This window comes from Callospermophilus lateralis, chromosome 16 (genome assembly GCF_048772815.1).
Source record: "Callospermophilus lateralis isolate mCalLat2 chromosome 16, mCalLat2.hap1, whole genome shotgun sequence".
NCBI lineage: Eukaryota > Metazoa > Chordata > Mammalia > Rodentia > Sciuridae > Callospermophilus > Callospermophilus lateralis.
This window is the reverse complement of record NC_135320.1, coordinates 76,805,054-76,820,163: the sequence shown is the minus strand read 5'-3', so window position 1 is coordinate 76,820,163 and position 15,110 is coordinate 76,805,054. Positions and strand designations below refer to the sequence as shown.

General features: G+C 37.5%; 1 protein-coding gene across 4 annotated transcripts in view; it reads right to left on the bottom strand.

Moving 5' to 3' along the window:
* The window catches only part of Nsmce2 (NSE2 SUMO ligase component of SMC5/6 complex), a 221,129-nt gene that overhangs the window by 142,153 nt on the left and 63,866 nt on the right, over positions 1-15,110 (bottom strand). For all 4 annotated transcript variants that reach the window (XM_076836113.1, XM_076836114.1, XM_076836115.1 and 1 more), the window contains exon 4: positions 693-846. In XM_076836113.1, the coding sequence (XP_076692228.1) occupies positions 693-846 (154 nt within the window). The remainder of the gene's footprint in view (positions 1-692; positions 847-15,110) is intronic.

Sequence of the window (15,110 nt, the reverse complement as noted above, 5' to 3'; positions counted from 1 at the left end):
AGAATAGGACTGGGATTGTGGCTCAGCGGTGGAGAGCTCGCCTAGTGCATGCGGGGCGCTGGGTTTCATCCTCAGAACCACATAAACATAAATAAGATAAAATGAAGTATTGTGTCCAGCTACAACTAAAAAAATATTTTTTAAAAACCTAAGTATAATAGTTTATTAAGAAGGCAACCAATTTTCAAGTCACATGGAATTTATACTACACAAAGGTGATATGGTGAAGGGGATTTTGGTCCACATTTGAGAAGAAAAAGTTTTTTTTCAGAAAACATCACTAATATCACTCCAAAGCAATAAAACTAGAATCAAAATGTGGCTACCATAAAGCTTGGCACAGCAGTTTTAGATTTGAAATATGCCATTGTTATTTTAGTAAAATGATTTTCAGCATTATTTTGCTTTCCCAATTCCTCACTCCAGCAGTGGGAAGAAACATGTAACTTTCTTCAGCTGCTAGGGAATTTTCTTAGCACTTTGTGGAAACTGTTGGCTTTCAGAATGGACAGGCTGATTTGAACCAAAAGTTAAGACAAAATACAGAACTGCAACAACAATAAAAAGCAACTTAGGAAGAGGCTCAAGCCAGGCAGATAAGCAAATGCCAGAGAATCAGTTTTCCGGGACTGTTCATGAAGTCAGTTCCCTAATTTCAAAAAGCCAAACCAAAGCAAAGCATGCTGACTTACATTGCTTCTTTAGTTCTTTCAGCTGTTGTTTGAACTGTACAAATTTTTCATTGTTTTGAAAGTCCATGTCAGAACTTTTATTCTGTAAAGCCAAAAATTTCTTCTCCACTAATAATTTTAAATCTGGTATTTTTTCTGGACGTTCTTCTTTTACCTAAGGAAGACAACAAAATTGTCTAGTTCAATGAGAGTAACAGTGCTAAGAAGATTTTATAACATGTAATTCAAATAAAAAGATTATGAGGTAGAAAAGAGAATCCTCCAGAGGGCAAGACTGCTGGTAAACATCGAAGGGAAACATTCATCCCATCTACTCATCCTACATCTCCTTTCTCAAACTATACAGTGCTTCCTTGTTCCCACTAACTACTGTCCTCTGAGAAATCCCAGGGAGAGCTGCAAAGTGAGGCAACCTGCTCAGGACCTGAGCATCGCCCTCTCTTCCCTCTGTCTGCTCAGCCCTCTCCCACTTGCCATGCTGGTTATTCCATTTTTCTTTATCAAAGCTCCTCTTCTTCTGTCCCTTGGCCCCAGCAAGTGATAGTGACTCCTATATTACGAAAGAAGGTGAGGCTTTAGCCTTGAACTTCCACAATTTCCTGCTACAAAAAGGAGTAAGTATGTCCCTTATTCTCCCCCTCAAGGCTAAACTCTCAATCTGTCCTTCTCCCCTCAAATATTATATTATTATGCCACATTATTAAATTTTCAAACATGCAGAAAACCAGAGGAATTGTACTGTGAACACCCATTGGTCCACCTCCTAGATGTCACAATCAACATTTGCTATGCTTGCGTTACCACACATCTATCCACCTCTTTCCCACTATCCATCCTCAACCGTGTTCTTAAGTTCGTTCTTAATTACTTCTTCATCTCCTTCAGAACAAAAATTCCCTCTCTAGAGGCTGTTTCCCCAAAAAATATTTACACTGGCTCTTCACTCCTATATTTAAAAAACAAAAAACCTTTGTAATCCGTTTCCTCTCCCATATTCTGTTTATGTTCCAATCCCTTGAAAAAGCTCGAGAGCCACTGTCTCTACTTCCTCATTGCAACCTCAGCCTCGACAACCCAGCAGCAGATGCTACAACACTGCACCTTGGCTGCTCTTCAGGCCTTTGTAACTGGTCTCTTTTATCTGGACCCTTTCCAGATATTCCTGTCACCAAGCAAACCTTACCAAAATCACCACTGTGCCCTGCCTTCTACCATATCCCCAGTAATATACAATTCTCTTATTTTTATACTTTTCCCCCTAACAAAATATAAATCTTTGAAAGATCTGATTTAACACTATTACCAGTATCTGTCATATAGGAGGCAGTGCTCAATACATGTATTTCAAACAAACAACTTAAACACATTGACAGCCACAGTTTATCAACTATGATTGTTACTAGAGTACATAATGTGGGGGCTGGAAGACAACTCAAGAGATCATAAACCTTGATCTCCTCCTTCCTTAGATTCAGAAATAAATAAAAGGACTTACTTCTACCATCCAATTAGTTAAAGATAATGCTAAGACAACAAGATACATACAAAAAATTCTTGGTTTTGGTTCTAGTCAGTGAGATACATTTCTAATCTCTTTGATTTATCAATGCATATGAAATCAAAAGATTATCTTAAACTTACCTATTTTGGTTACTTTTTGTCACAGAGGAAAAATATATAATTTTTCTTTTGCTTAATTGCTCTGTATTTTAATTAACTGAATATAAATGAAAATTAAGCAGCTTATCAAAATGCCTAAAATTTATATTTACAAAGCAGAGTGTAAGAACTGTTTCCTTGTACTGATGACATGTAACTATTGCTAGTTTCACCATCAAAAAGTCACGTAAACACAGGCTTTAATGACAAGTCTTATATGTAATTAAAAATTTAAAATAAGTCCTGTAATGCTAAAGAACCAATAAAGCTCAATTTGGAAAAAAGAAGGTGGAAATGTAATTTAATACTGCCTATGAATGAGAAAAAGAGTTATTACGCATGGTAACTAGCTATCCTCACCTCTACACAAGAGAACAAGATGAGACAAACTTAAAGCTAGAGCAGGAAGAGTTCAGACTAGACCTAGAAAATAAATTGCTGATTCTTAGAAAAAAAATATTGGCTCTTTTCCTAGATTTATAAAATAAAACAAACTCACAGAGACCTAAGAAGTTAATGCTATATTACAGGAAGGAAATCAGGTGGGCCTTCCATCAGTCTGAAATTATTATTCAATCAGTGATGATTAGAAAAGATCTGATCTGAGCAGGTGATAAGTAAACTCAAATGTCTTTTACAATAAGGACTCAAATGCATCCAACAAAATTAACTCCTGTAGTTAATTAACAGCTATTACGGAGGAGTAGGATAGACACTGGGAGGGGGCAGAATGGAAGAGACAGGCATTTTGAGGTTGACAATCTGGTAATAAGCAACATTTAGCAGTCAGAAAACTCACACAACAATGTATTTTTTTTCCCCCACAGTGAGGACCTTCAGAAAGTTGCTGAAATACATGTAAATTCACTGTAGCAAATATCGTCTCTGCAAGTTTGATGCTACAGTTGGTCTGGTTTGCCAATGAAAAGAGAACTTAATATACTCTAGCTATCACAATGAGAGCATGAAAAATATTCAACTCATTATCTGTTTAAATCAATGCAATAGATAGAGATTAAAGTATTTTAGTGGTTTCTTGCTTTGTATTTTTAAGAGAAATCGATAAGGGGGAGTATTTTTGGAGTTATGTTGTTCTAGTATGAAATAGATATGAATGGCTTGGGTTTTTTTTAGAACAAATTTTAAACACCTCAAAGATGGGAGGAGAAGATCTAATAGACCATTAGATCCATACCTTTCTCTCTTCTTAAGAGAGGTGCTTGTCTTTTTGAGGAAAATGATGTAAGAAAGCTCAAATAAGAAAAGCACTAAGGAGAACACTGGATCTAATTACCAGGCACTCAGCACAGTGCCCTGCAGCTGGTGATCTGTCAACCCTCCTGTGAGACTTCTCCCAGGTTAGGAGGACTTCCTGGTGTCAGGTTGGATGCCTACCATTTATCCATGCTCAAACAATGTCCACGCATGGGTAAACCACAAGAAGGCCCAATTATGCTGTGCTGAGATGGAAAAGGGAGTAGGGGAGTTTTGTGTAAACAAATGAACAAAGTTTGGTGGCTAACAGAAGGACAGAGAGATGGGAGCCGATCATGGGAAAGAGCTAAGAAACTTGTTGGCCACAAAGAAGATAATAGGAGCGTAAAGTGAAATTGATGTGATGGAGAGAAAACATGGACCCTGGGATCAAATCTGGGTCTACCCTTGGTTGTGGATATTGGGACAATCTTTCTGGAAATCCTTGGATTTCTCTCACCTCTAATTAGGAATCAGTAATACCCACTTCAGTGCAGTGTAGACAATAATATTTGTATTTAACTTTGGCACATAGTAGATGATCAAAAAAATCTAACCTTTTCCTTTTAACTTCAGCATAAAGGCTTTAACATGTTTGTGGACTGAAAAGAAAGAGTCAATGAGGAAATGCAAACCAAAAACACTAAGAGAAAGTAACAGATTTCATTAGAGAAAGATCATTCAACTACAGCGAAGATGATCAGCTGGGAAAGCATAGCAATATTCTTTTCCAGGAATCATAAATACCTACAGAACTAGATAAGCAGAGACACAAGGAAACTCACAGTAAGTGTAGGACCATGGGCATGATGGGGACTGTGATGAAGGAAATGATCCAAGGAGAGCTGCTACTCAGCTTCAATGACTGCTGCCACGTGAGACTGAAAGCAAATGCACCTACCGCTAATTTCCCCTCTTGGAAAAAGAAAATAATAACGGCACTAACTGCACTGTGTTGCTGAGGAATAAATGGAATGAAGCAATAAAAACATTTAGCAGTCAGACAGAGTATTCCATAGCACAAAGCTGTGTTGCTGTCATCACTGTTATCTCATCGTGACATATACCTTCAGATGGCTGGATATACAGGTCTGAAGCTCAGCAAGACTGACATGGAAACACCCACGTGGAATGGAAATAAATGGGATCACCAAGGAGACTGAATATATGGAAACACACCAAAGGGAAAAAAAATGGACCAAGACAAAACTCTAGAGAACACCACATTTAAGAGGCAGTTAAGAAGAGTCAAAAAAGAAAAACCACGAGAGTTAAGATGACAACCAAAAAAAGTGTCAGAAGTCTAGGAAGGAATTTCAAGATGTGTCAAAGTGAAATTACAAGATGGAAAAGGGGTCAAGGTAAACAAGGATTGAGAAGTTTCCATCAGACTCAGTTCAAGTCACTAGTGACTCCAGTGAGAGGAGAAAAATGTACAAAGGCTCACTCCAAATATCCAGCTCTTTGTCTAATGAATGGCTTCAAAAAGATAGAGCAGTACTAGGAAAAAACACACAATCCCCCAAAGATCCACAGACGCTTCAACCAACTACTAAGTTTCAGCTCAAAACTACTTGTGAACATTTAGCTACGCTGAACTGGAGCCCAACATTCTTGTGACTGTGGTGCTCATCCTGTGTCAGCAAGAGGAAGGCCATCAGTGAATGCCTGTTAGCAACTAAGCTAAGCCTCCAATGATTCTGCCACTCTACACAGAGGCTAGTTGTTTTAGGAAAAAGAAACACATAGCTCAGTCTTCACAGATACTGAAGCTACTTATTACTTTCACCGTGCTTTAACATAAATATTAATGATATTTATAAAATTATTATATTCCTCATTTCTTTCACACAATACTGTGTGCATATGTAATTACTCAAAGTGTGTCATTTTATTGCCACAGGGCAAAGTCAAGTTCTCCTCCTCCTCCAATTATCATTATTGCCTTACAGCCATTATTTCACTGGGAGGGGAGATCACAGGAGTGAAGGATATTAATGGGCTGAGTCATTCACACACTTCTGTAATCATGTGAGAATCTAGTATTAAATCAGTCATTCCTGTAACTGAACCAAGACTTAGATGGTTTACTCTCTCCAAAATGGCCACAGTTACATGTCTGACTCCCCCAAAGCACATGCAATCAATGATTTGCATTTTGCAGATCGGATAGCCTTCAGAAGTTTATAGCAGGCACATACTAGTGATAAGCAATTTGCTTTGTGATCTGCTTAGTACATTAAGTGTTCTAATTTCTAAATCACAGCTTGATCCTAGGCCAAAGAAACAGATTTCACGTGGGAAATCCAGAGAAAATTGCCTCAATTGTTTCTAAAACACTTGATATATCAAACAAATATTTATTGAGTCCCCAACTGGGTGCCAGGCATTATGCTAAGCAACGAGACATTTATGGAAGCTGTCTCACACTTATGACACACCACCAACCCAACTGGTCATGCACTGGGTAAATTTATATAGGGCAACACAGTCTCTGCCTTTATATAGCAAAAAGGCTTGGTAAAGCTTTATTAAAAGGCATGTCCAGGCTGAGAATCATTATGCTCCACTGGGTAAAACCTAATTGCATGTACACATGGAAACACTCTATATTCGCTATAGTTTACTATACTGCCTTTGCCCTGTTTAAAAAAATAAAACAAACAAACAAACAAAACCATCCACGCTAATGATGACCAGCATGGGTTATATCCCTTCATCTCATGCCAGTTTCTGTTGCCATTGCACAACATACACTAATCCTGTTGGAACCAATTATCTGTAGCTCAGTGTATTTCCCTGAGCCAGTATGGGATTGACTTTTGACAAAACATCCAAGAAAGAATACTTCCTTGTTGAGCATTATGACTTACTAAGTGGACTTCACAGTTTGCCAAGGTGTTGTGAAAGACCATTAGTGAACAGCAGCCATCCAGACATGGAAACACCATTCCTGCTTCAAGTTTTTCAGAGCAATTTTGAAAATGAATAAGGTTAAACATGAGTGCTACTGGACTAGTCCTAATGGACCAATCCTATTAGAATAGACAGTTGCCCAACAGATGGCAACTGAATGAGGCAACATGTCATGTATGTGCATCTGTTACTAAACATTTATGCTGCCGAAAATTATGCCAATAAATTTCTCATGGCACTATGCCCACTATAAGATTATGACCAACAGGAGTCACTTATATAGAGAGAATAGAGCATTAACAGTCTCATATTGAGGGAGAAGAAACCAAACTGCTGATTTTGCCTCTCTGGGTTTTTTGTTTGTTTCATTTTGTGTTGGTAGAACTCACAGAAACACACATTCTTTGTTTCTCGTTTATTCATAAAACTTTCAACAAATTTTTACCAAATGTCTAACACATTAGGCATTATGCTAGGTATTAGAGATGTACTAGTTAACATACTAAATAAATTGGTCCCTGTTGCTACTCTGTTAGGGTCTGAAATCTAGTAGGGGAAACAAGTATTACTCAACTAGCCAAACAAATGATCACAAACTGTGGTAAGTGCTCAGAAGGTAACGTGTCAGCTGCTAGGAGAGCTTAAAAAAACATAAAGTTGAAGGGTACCATTTCATAAGAAATTGTCTAAAGGGCTCAATTTAAACACAGGCCATACTAAGGGCAATGTGGGATAAACTATTGTTGTTAACAAAAAGTTACTCTGTGCAGCATTCTTCCTCTGAATGATATCAAAGACTTAGATATAAAAGTATCCTTATCTTAATGTCAGATATGAGAAATGGGTAGTTCACAGTAGTCAAGTTTCTTCTTGCCTGAGGGCATATTGAGTCAATGACAGACGGTTTCAATTCATTCAAACACCCTTTCATCTTCTACTTTATGAAAATCACAGGATTTCAAGCAAATATCCTAAGCTTCAGTGGTCATCTGTAAGTTCTTACATGAAAAGAAAATTGTTCTGAATTTGAAACCACCTTTCCTATCTACCATACCTCTGTTGTCCATCCATACCTCTATTGTCCATAGAACCACCACATGCCATGTTTGTTACCAGGGTCTCTCACATGAGATTTTACAGGGTTTGATGTTAATGGAATTCAGTGGTACCTTATTGTGCAGAAAGAGGCTCTTTTAAAATGCTGGACTCTTTCAAGATGTAGAATAGAGGAGAGGAGGTTGCTTTTCTGGCTGCTCTGGGGAATGAAACTAAGAAAGCAGATAGGCAGCTTTCTCAGCAAGGTGGGTGAAAAAAAAAGGGACTATGCTGGGAATTAATTCTGTACATTCAAAGCAGAAACGGGACTCAGGAGGTTGGATATAATAAAATAAAGAAGAAATCCCCAATACTAGCCAGAGTGGTCCCCCAACTAGCAAAGTGGAGAGATAAAGGAATTAAAGGAACCCATGTTTGTAGGAGACCTGAGGCATGACTAGGTACAGACAGAGGAGAGATCAAAGACACTGTTCGAACAACCCAAAAGGCATGCTGCACAATATCCTTGTGCGGGAAAGAAGCAACATCTCTCCCAGTTGCCGGCAGAAGACAGAAGAAGGAACCATTTTGCAGATGCATTGCAGGGGCCAGCAGCTACGGGAGGCAATTCCTGGCCAACCCAAGCTTGGCCTGAAATACAGGTCTGGCAAATCCACACAATATGAGTGTGCCTAGTGACCAAGAGAAAATAAAACATGGAGAGGGGTGGAATACGGGGAATACAGGTCTCAGAAGCCCACCTGGCTTCCCCTGACCCTCCAGTCCAACCATTTGCAGAACCAGCTGGGGAAGATGTGCCTGGCTAGAATTCCAAAGGGCAGGGGTGGGAGTAAATTGAGTTTGGAGACTGAACCTAAGAGACCAGGAAACATGGGGTCTTTGGGTGATAAGGAGAACTTTAAGGATTGGCTCCTCCAGGTACCAGTAGAACCCAGGAAAGACCCATATGGCACAATCTCCAAGTGTGGACTAGAAACTGCTGGGCCCTGGAGGTGCGCTGATTTAATATCTTCAGACTAATCAAAATTCAATTGAAGAACCTGGAGCCTACCTAAGATTAAACCCTGCCTCCAGGAACTCTGCTTACAGGATTTCCTCTCCCACTCCAGCAAGCCCACCCTGAGGGTGCAGTAGACATCATACTCCAAACCATCCCACCTAAAAGTACTGAGAAGGGAAGCTGAGACTTTTGTTTTGGACTCCAACAGAAACAATTCATTAGCTTTTCATTGAGATATATTTTCTTTCATGTCTCTTTTCTCTTAATTGTAAACTGAATGGTTCATGGATACTTTATATTTGTTTCTTTTTTCTCATTTTTAGCATTTTTTTGAAGACAGTTATTTTTCATGGATCAGTATTTTGAGGACTAGAAAGTTTAATTCATATATTTTGGGAGATTTTTTGGGTATAATTTTATTAATTTATTTTTAACTTTTATTTTATATATTTTCCTCATTTATCTATTTCCCTGAATTCTTTCTCTTTTCTTCTGCTAAAAACAATTTCTATTGTTATCTCCTTCTCTCTTTCTTTAAATTTTTACTACTGTTTTCTCTCCTCCTTCTTCATAATCATCACATCCTACATCATATCTATTCTCTCCCTATTCACCACTCAAAAACTATAAAACCTTTTGCAATAACTGATCACATCATTTCTGTTCATGTGACAACATTGTAGATGTTATAGCATGAACTATTTGGTTTATGCTGTATATTGTTGGCATTGGTTGTTGTTATTACTTGTCTCCCCCTAAACGGTGAGGCACTAGACACTAATCCACAGGGTAGAAACTCTACTGTCTCAGATCGATACTGTTAAAGGGCAGACACACAAACAACATGGAAAAGCAAGGGAACAAATCATCCAGACAAACCAAGATATTTCAATAACAGAATCCACTGACACCACAGTGGAGGAAATGTCAGAGATAGAGTTTAGAATGTTCATAGTTAAACTGATCTGTGAAGTAAAGGACGATATAAGGACAGAAATCAGAAGAAAAAAGTGAAAGATCACTTCATTAAAAAAGAGATTCTGAAAAAAAAATCAAGCAGAAATCTTCAAAATGAAGTATTCAATAAACCAAATTAAAAATTCATTGGAAAGCATCACCAGCAGACTAGACCACTTGGAAGACAGAGTTTAGGAAATGAAGACAAAATATATAATCTTAAAAATAAAGTTGGTCATGGAGAAAAGTAGCTAAGACACCATGAACAGGACTTTCAAGAAATAAGGGCTAATATGAAAAGACCAAATACAAGACTTAACAGAATAGCTGAAGGCTCGATCATACAAACCAAAGGAATGGACAATCTTTTCAATGAAATAATATCAGAAATTTTCCAAATCTTAAAAATGAAATGGAAAATCAAATACAGGAGGCTTACAGGACCCCAAATATACAAAGTTACAACAGACCCCACATTAAGGCATATTATTATGAAAATGCCTAACATACAGAATAAGGACAGAATTTTAAAGTCTGCAAGGGGGCGGGGGGAAGGTCACATTTAGGTGGAAACCAATCCAGATCTCAGCTGATTTGTCAACCCTAGGTCTTAGAATAACATATACCAAACTCTGAAAGAAAATAGATGCCAGCCAAGAATACCATACCCAGCAAAATTAAGCTTCAGAATTGACAATGAAATAAAAACTCTCCATGGTAAACTGAAGTTAAAAGAATTTACTAGAAAGTCTGCACTACAAAACACACTCAGCAAAATATTTCATGAAAAATAAAGTTGAGAACCAGCAAAGGGAGGAACTACACTAGAAGAATTGTCAATCAAAGGAGAAACTAGTTCAAATGAGAAACCAGAAATAAACCAAAATGACAAGGAATAGAATAATATTGAATATAGATGGCCTAAACTCATCAATCAAAAGACTTAGACTGGCAGACTGAAATAAAAAACAAGCCAACAATGTGCTGTTTCCAAGAGATTTACCTCACAGGCAAAGAAATCCACAGAAGTAAAAGGATGGGGAAAAAACATATCTTTCACATAGATCTTGTAAACAAGCAAGGGTTTCTATCCTTGTATCAGATAAAGTGGACTTTCAAGCCAAAGTTAATCAGAAGGGACAATGAGGGTTATTTCATACTGCTCAAGGGAATTATACATCAACAAGACATAAAAATCATAAAGAAGTTATAGAACTAAAAAAACCACAATAATTTTGAACTAATCAACAAATATAGAATACTTCATCCATTATTGAATGAATATACTTTCTTCTCAGCAGCACACAGATTCTTTTCTTCTCAAGACATAAAGCAACTCTTAGCAAACAAAAAAAAAAAAAAGAGAGAGAGATAATACCTTGCATTCTGTCAGATCATAATGATAAAATAAAAATAGAAATCAAATGATAAAATAAAAATAGAAGCTACTCTGATACTTGGAAATTAAATAACACACCACTGAAAGAACAACGGATAGCAGAGGAAATCAAGGATAAAATTTAAAAAATAATTAGAAGTAAATGAGAAGAGTAACACAACATAATAAAATCTCGGAACACAGTGAAGGCATTTCTAAGAAGAAAAGTTCACTGCATTGAGCTCATTCATTAAAAGAATAGAAATCACCAAAAAACCTAACATTATATCTCAAAGCCCTAGAAAAAGAACAAATGAATACCAAAAGCAGTAAAAGACAAGAAATAATTAAAATCAGAGCCAAAATCAATGAAATAGAAATAACAACAAGAAACACAATTCAAAAAAAAAAAAAACAACAACAACAACAATGAAACAAAAAGTTACTTCTTCTAGCCAACCTAACCAAGAAAAGGAAGAGGAAAAAACACTAAAATTCATTATGAAAAAGGAAATATCACCATGGATATTACTTAAATACAGAAGACAATCAGCAATTATTTTGTAAATTTATACTCTAATAAAATAGAAAATCTTAAGGACATCATAAATGTCCAGAGACATGACCTATCTCAGAATTTATACCAATCTTCCTCAAAGTATTCCATGAAATAGAAAAGGAGGGAACCCTTCCAAACTCATTCTATGAAGCTAGTATCACACACTGATACCAAAACCAGACAAAGAAACGTCAAGAAAAGACAACTTCAAACCAATGTCCCTGATAAATATATACACAAGAATTCTTTAATAAAATACTGGCAAAACACATACAAAAACATATTTTTTAAAAGATAGTGCATTATGGTCAAGTGGGGTTCATCCCAGGGATGAAAGGTTGGTTCAAGATATAAAAATCAATATATGTCATTTACCACATCAATAGACGTAAAGACAAGAATCACATGATTAACTCAACAGATGCAAAAAAAAAAAAAAGCATTCGACAAAAATACAACATCCATTTGTGTTCAAAACACTAGAAAAACTAGGAATAGTAGAAACATACCTCAACATTGTAAAAGCTATATATGTTACCCAAGGCCAAAATAATTCTAAATGGAGAAAAACTGAAAGCATTCCTTTTAAAAACTGGAAAAAGACAGGGATACCCTCTTTTATTACTTCTATTCAACAGAGTCCTTAAAACTCCAGCCAGAACAATTAAGCAAAAGAAAGAAGTTAAAGGGATATGACGAGGAAAAGAGGAACTCAACTATCCCCCTACTTTTTTGCAGGGGATACCAGGGATTAAACTCAGGGGCACACAACCACTGAGCCACATCCTGCCCACACCCCGCACCGCCCCCCGCCCCGCTCTTTTTGTATTTTATTTAGAGATAGGGTCTCACTGAGTTGCTTAGCACCTCACTGTTGCTGAGGTTGGCTTTGAGTTGTTTAGCACTTCACTGTTACTGAGGCTGGCTTTGAACCCCCAATCCTCCTGCCTCAGCCTCCTAAGCCGCTGGGATTATAGGCGTGCACCACTGCACTCACAGACACAATTCTATATTTAAAAGACCCAAAAAACTCCACCAGAAAACTTCTAGAACTCATGAACAAATTCGGCAAAGTAGGAGGACATAAAATTAACACCCATAAATCAATTGCATTCTTATACACCAATGATGAATCAGCTGACAGAGAAATTAGAAAAACTATCACATTCACAAAATTCTCAGAAACAAAATAAAATACTTGGGAATCAATCTAACAAAAGAGCTAAAAGACCTCAACAAATGAAAACTAAGAACAATCAAGAAAGAAAGAAACTGAAAAAAGGCCTAAGAAGATGGAAAGATCTCCCAGATAGGCAGAATTAATATCATCAAAATTGCCATATTACCAAAAGTGCTATACAGATTTAATGCAATTCTTATCAAGTTTCCAATGATGTTCTTAAGAGAAACAGAAAAAGACAATTCCAAAAACCCAAGTGCGAATGTTCTCTCTGATATGTGGATGCTAACACACAATAAATGGGGTGGGGATAGAAGTTCATTGGATTAGAAAAGGGGAATGGAGGGAGGATGGGGATAGGAAAGACAGTACAATGAATCAGACATAACCTTCCTATGTTAATATATGAATACACATATACATGATAACTCCACATCATGAGATGTGGAGAAACAACCACAAGAATGAGATCCTAATTAGAATAAGGTATATTCCATGTGTGTATAATATGTCAAAATACACTCCACTGTCATGTATATCTAAAAAGACAAATTTTTTAAAAAACAAAGAATGCTGAAATCATCTAATGAAGATACAGCCTAGTGCTGCCTCCTAAGGTTAGGTCAGGTGGTGTCCCACTGTATGCTCAGAACCAGTGAATAATATAGGATAGTGTTTCTCCTATAGCCATAGTGCATGGGCTTGGGAATCAAGGGACAAAAGCAGAATTAGTTTCATATCTCCTCCCCCTCATCACACCTAATGATCAACTTGCAATTTTTTCCCCATCACTGCAACTCTGGTTCTGCGGGTTTAACAGTCTCAGTACCCAAGCAAGAACGATTTCACCAGGGGCTCAACAATGCCTCCAATGATTTGGAAGCTTAAACTGCAGCCTAGCAATTCTGAGCTCCTCATGACACTGAACAGACAGAAAAAAGGGAGGTTATGAAATTGGTTGGGGTAATGAATCTTGATCATCAAGAGTAAGCAGGATTGCTGCCACAGAGTGAGAAACAAGAAGTATGTGTCTGGAACCTGGAACATCTCTTGGTTTTGCCACATCTAGTGGTTGGTAAAAGATAATGGAAGAGAGAAACAATTCCATATGGGCAGGATCACCAGGAACTCAGATCCCCCAGAACTGAAGGCCTTGGCGCCACACTCAGATAAAACCTACCGTCAGCTGAGCTGGTTGAGGACAAGAATGTGGAGTGTGCAGTGGAGAAAGGAGTTCGAGACCAATAGCAAAAGCAAAGACTACAGTGTCTACTCATGTTTGTTTCTTGTTTTGATACATACACATTTATGTTTTAAACTAATTTCTTTCTCATCTTTTCTCCTAATATTTTATCAAAATAAGTTGGTTGCTCACTAGTTATAGAGTACCAAAGGGACCATTCACAAAGAAAATAAGCTCACCCAGATAGCCTGGACTTGGAGTCAGAAATTATAAATTCCATAATTGTTTTCTTCCCCCTTTCTGGCAGAGGGAGGACATGTTTTTCACTTTTAATACAAAGAAAGAAAAGAAAACTGCAATACGTCAGGAGGGAGTATTTTGTTGCTGTTGCCACTGTTATTACAAATTCAAGTCTGGAAGAAATGTGTGTATTTGTAGAGGTTAAGCAGTCAAGCTTGCCTGCCTAGAATTTTCTGAACATGTTTCCTAGGTTCCGGAAATTGCTCACCTTAGCAGTGATAAGAACTGGGTAAGGACCATAAACTCACTTTCTCAGCCCTCTTTGCAGCAACAACACAGATGCGTCACTGTGGCCTTTGTTCATGGGCTCTCAGTTCTTGAGAGTGACATGCCAGAGGTATAACACAGAAGGTGCTGGCATAAACCCTGAAACTAGATTATCTAGATGTTTAACCTTCAAATTCCTTCTGCTTCAAACTAGATGTGTGATCCTGGGCATGTTAGCTTTTCAGAACATCAGTTTTTCCTTCTATAACTCTACTTAATTAAAAGGATATCATACTAAATAAATTAATGTGCATAAATAATTTAGAGTTCTGAAATCCAATACATTAGCTGTTAGATATGTGTGATCATTTAAATCTGAATCCATTAAGTAATATGAAAAATGAAGTTCCTCAGTTGTATGGTCACAGTTCAAATGCTTGATAGCCCCACGTGGTAGTGCTGACCATTCTGGATGATGTGGCAAATGGACATCGCCAGCACTGTAGAAAGTTCTACGGGAAATGTTGACTGAGAGAATACTTCCTGGCACTCACTAAGCATGCAAATGATAACTACTGCTGTTGTTCCCATGGTTCTATGGTCACATTTTTATTATCATAAGAGCAAGCTTGAGGTGTAAAATTTTGAGGTGCACCAGCTCAAAATATGGTGGAGGAGATAGACAAATAAAAAGTAATTACAGGGGTGGGATTGTGGCTCAGTGTTAGAACGCTCACCTAGCATGTGCAAGGCACTGGGTTCGATTCTC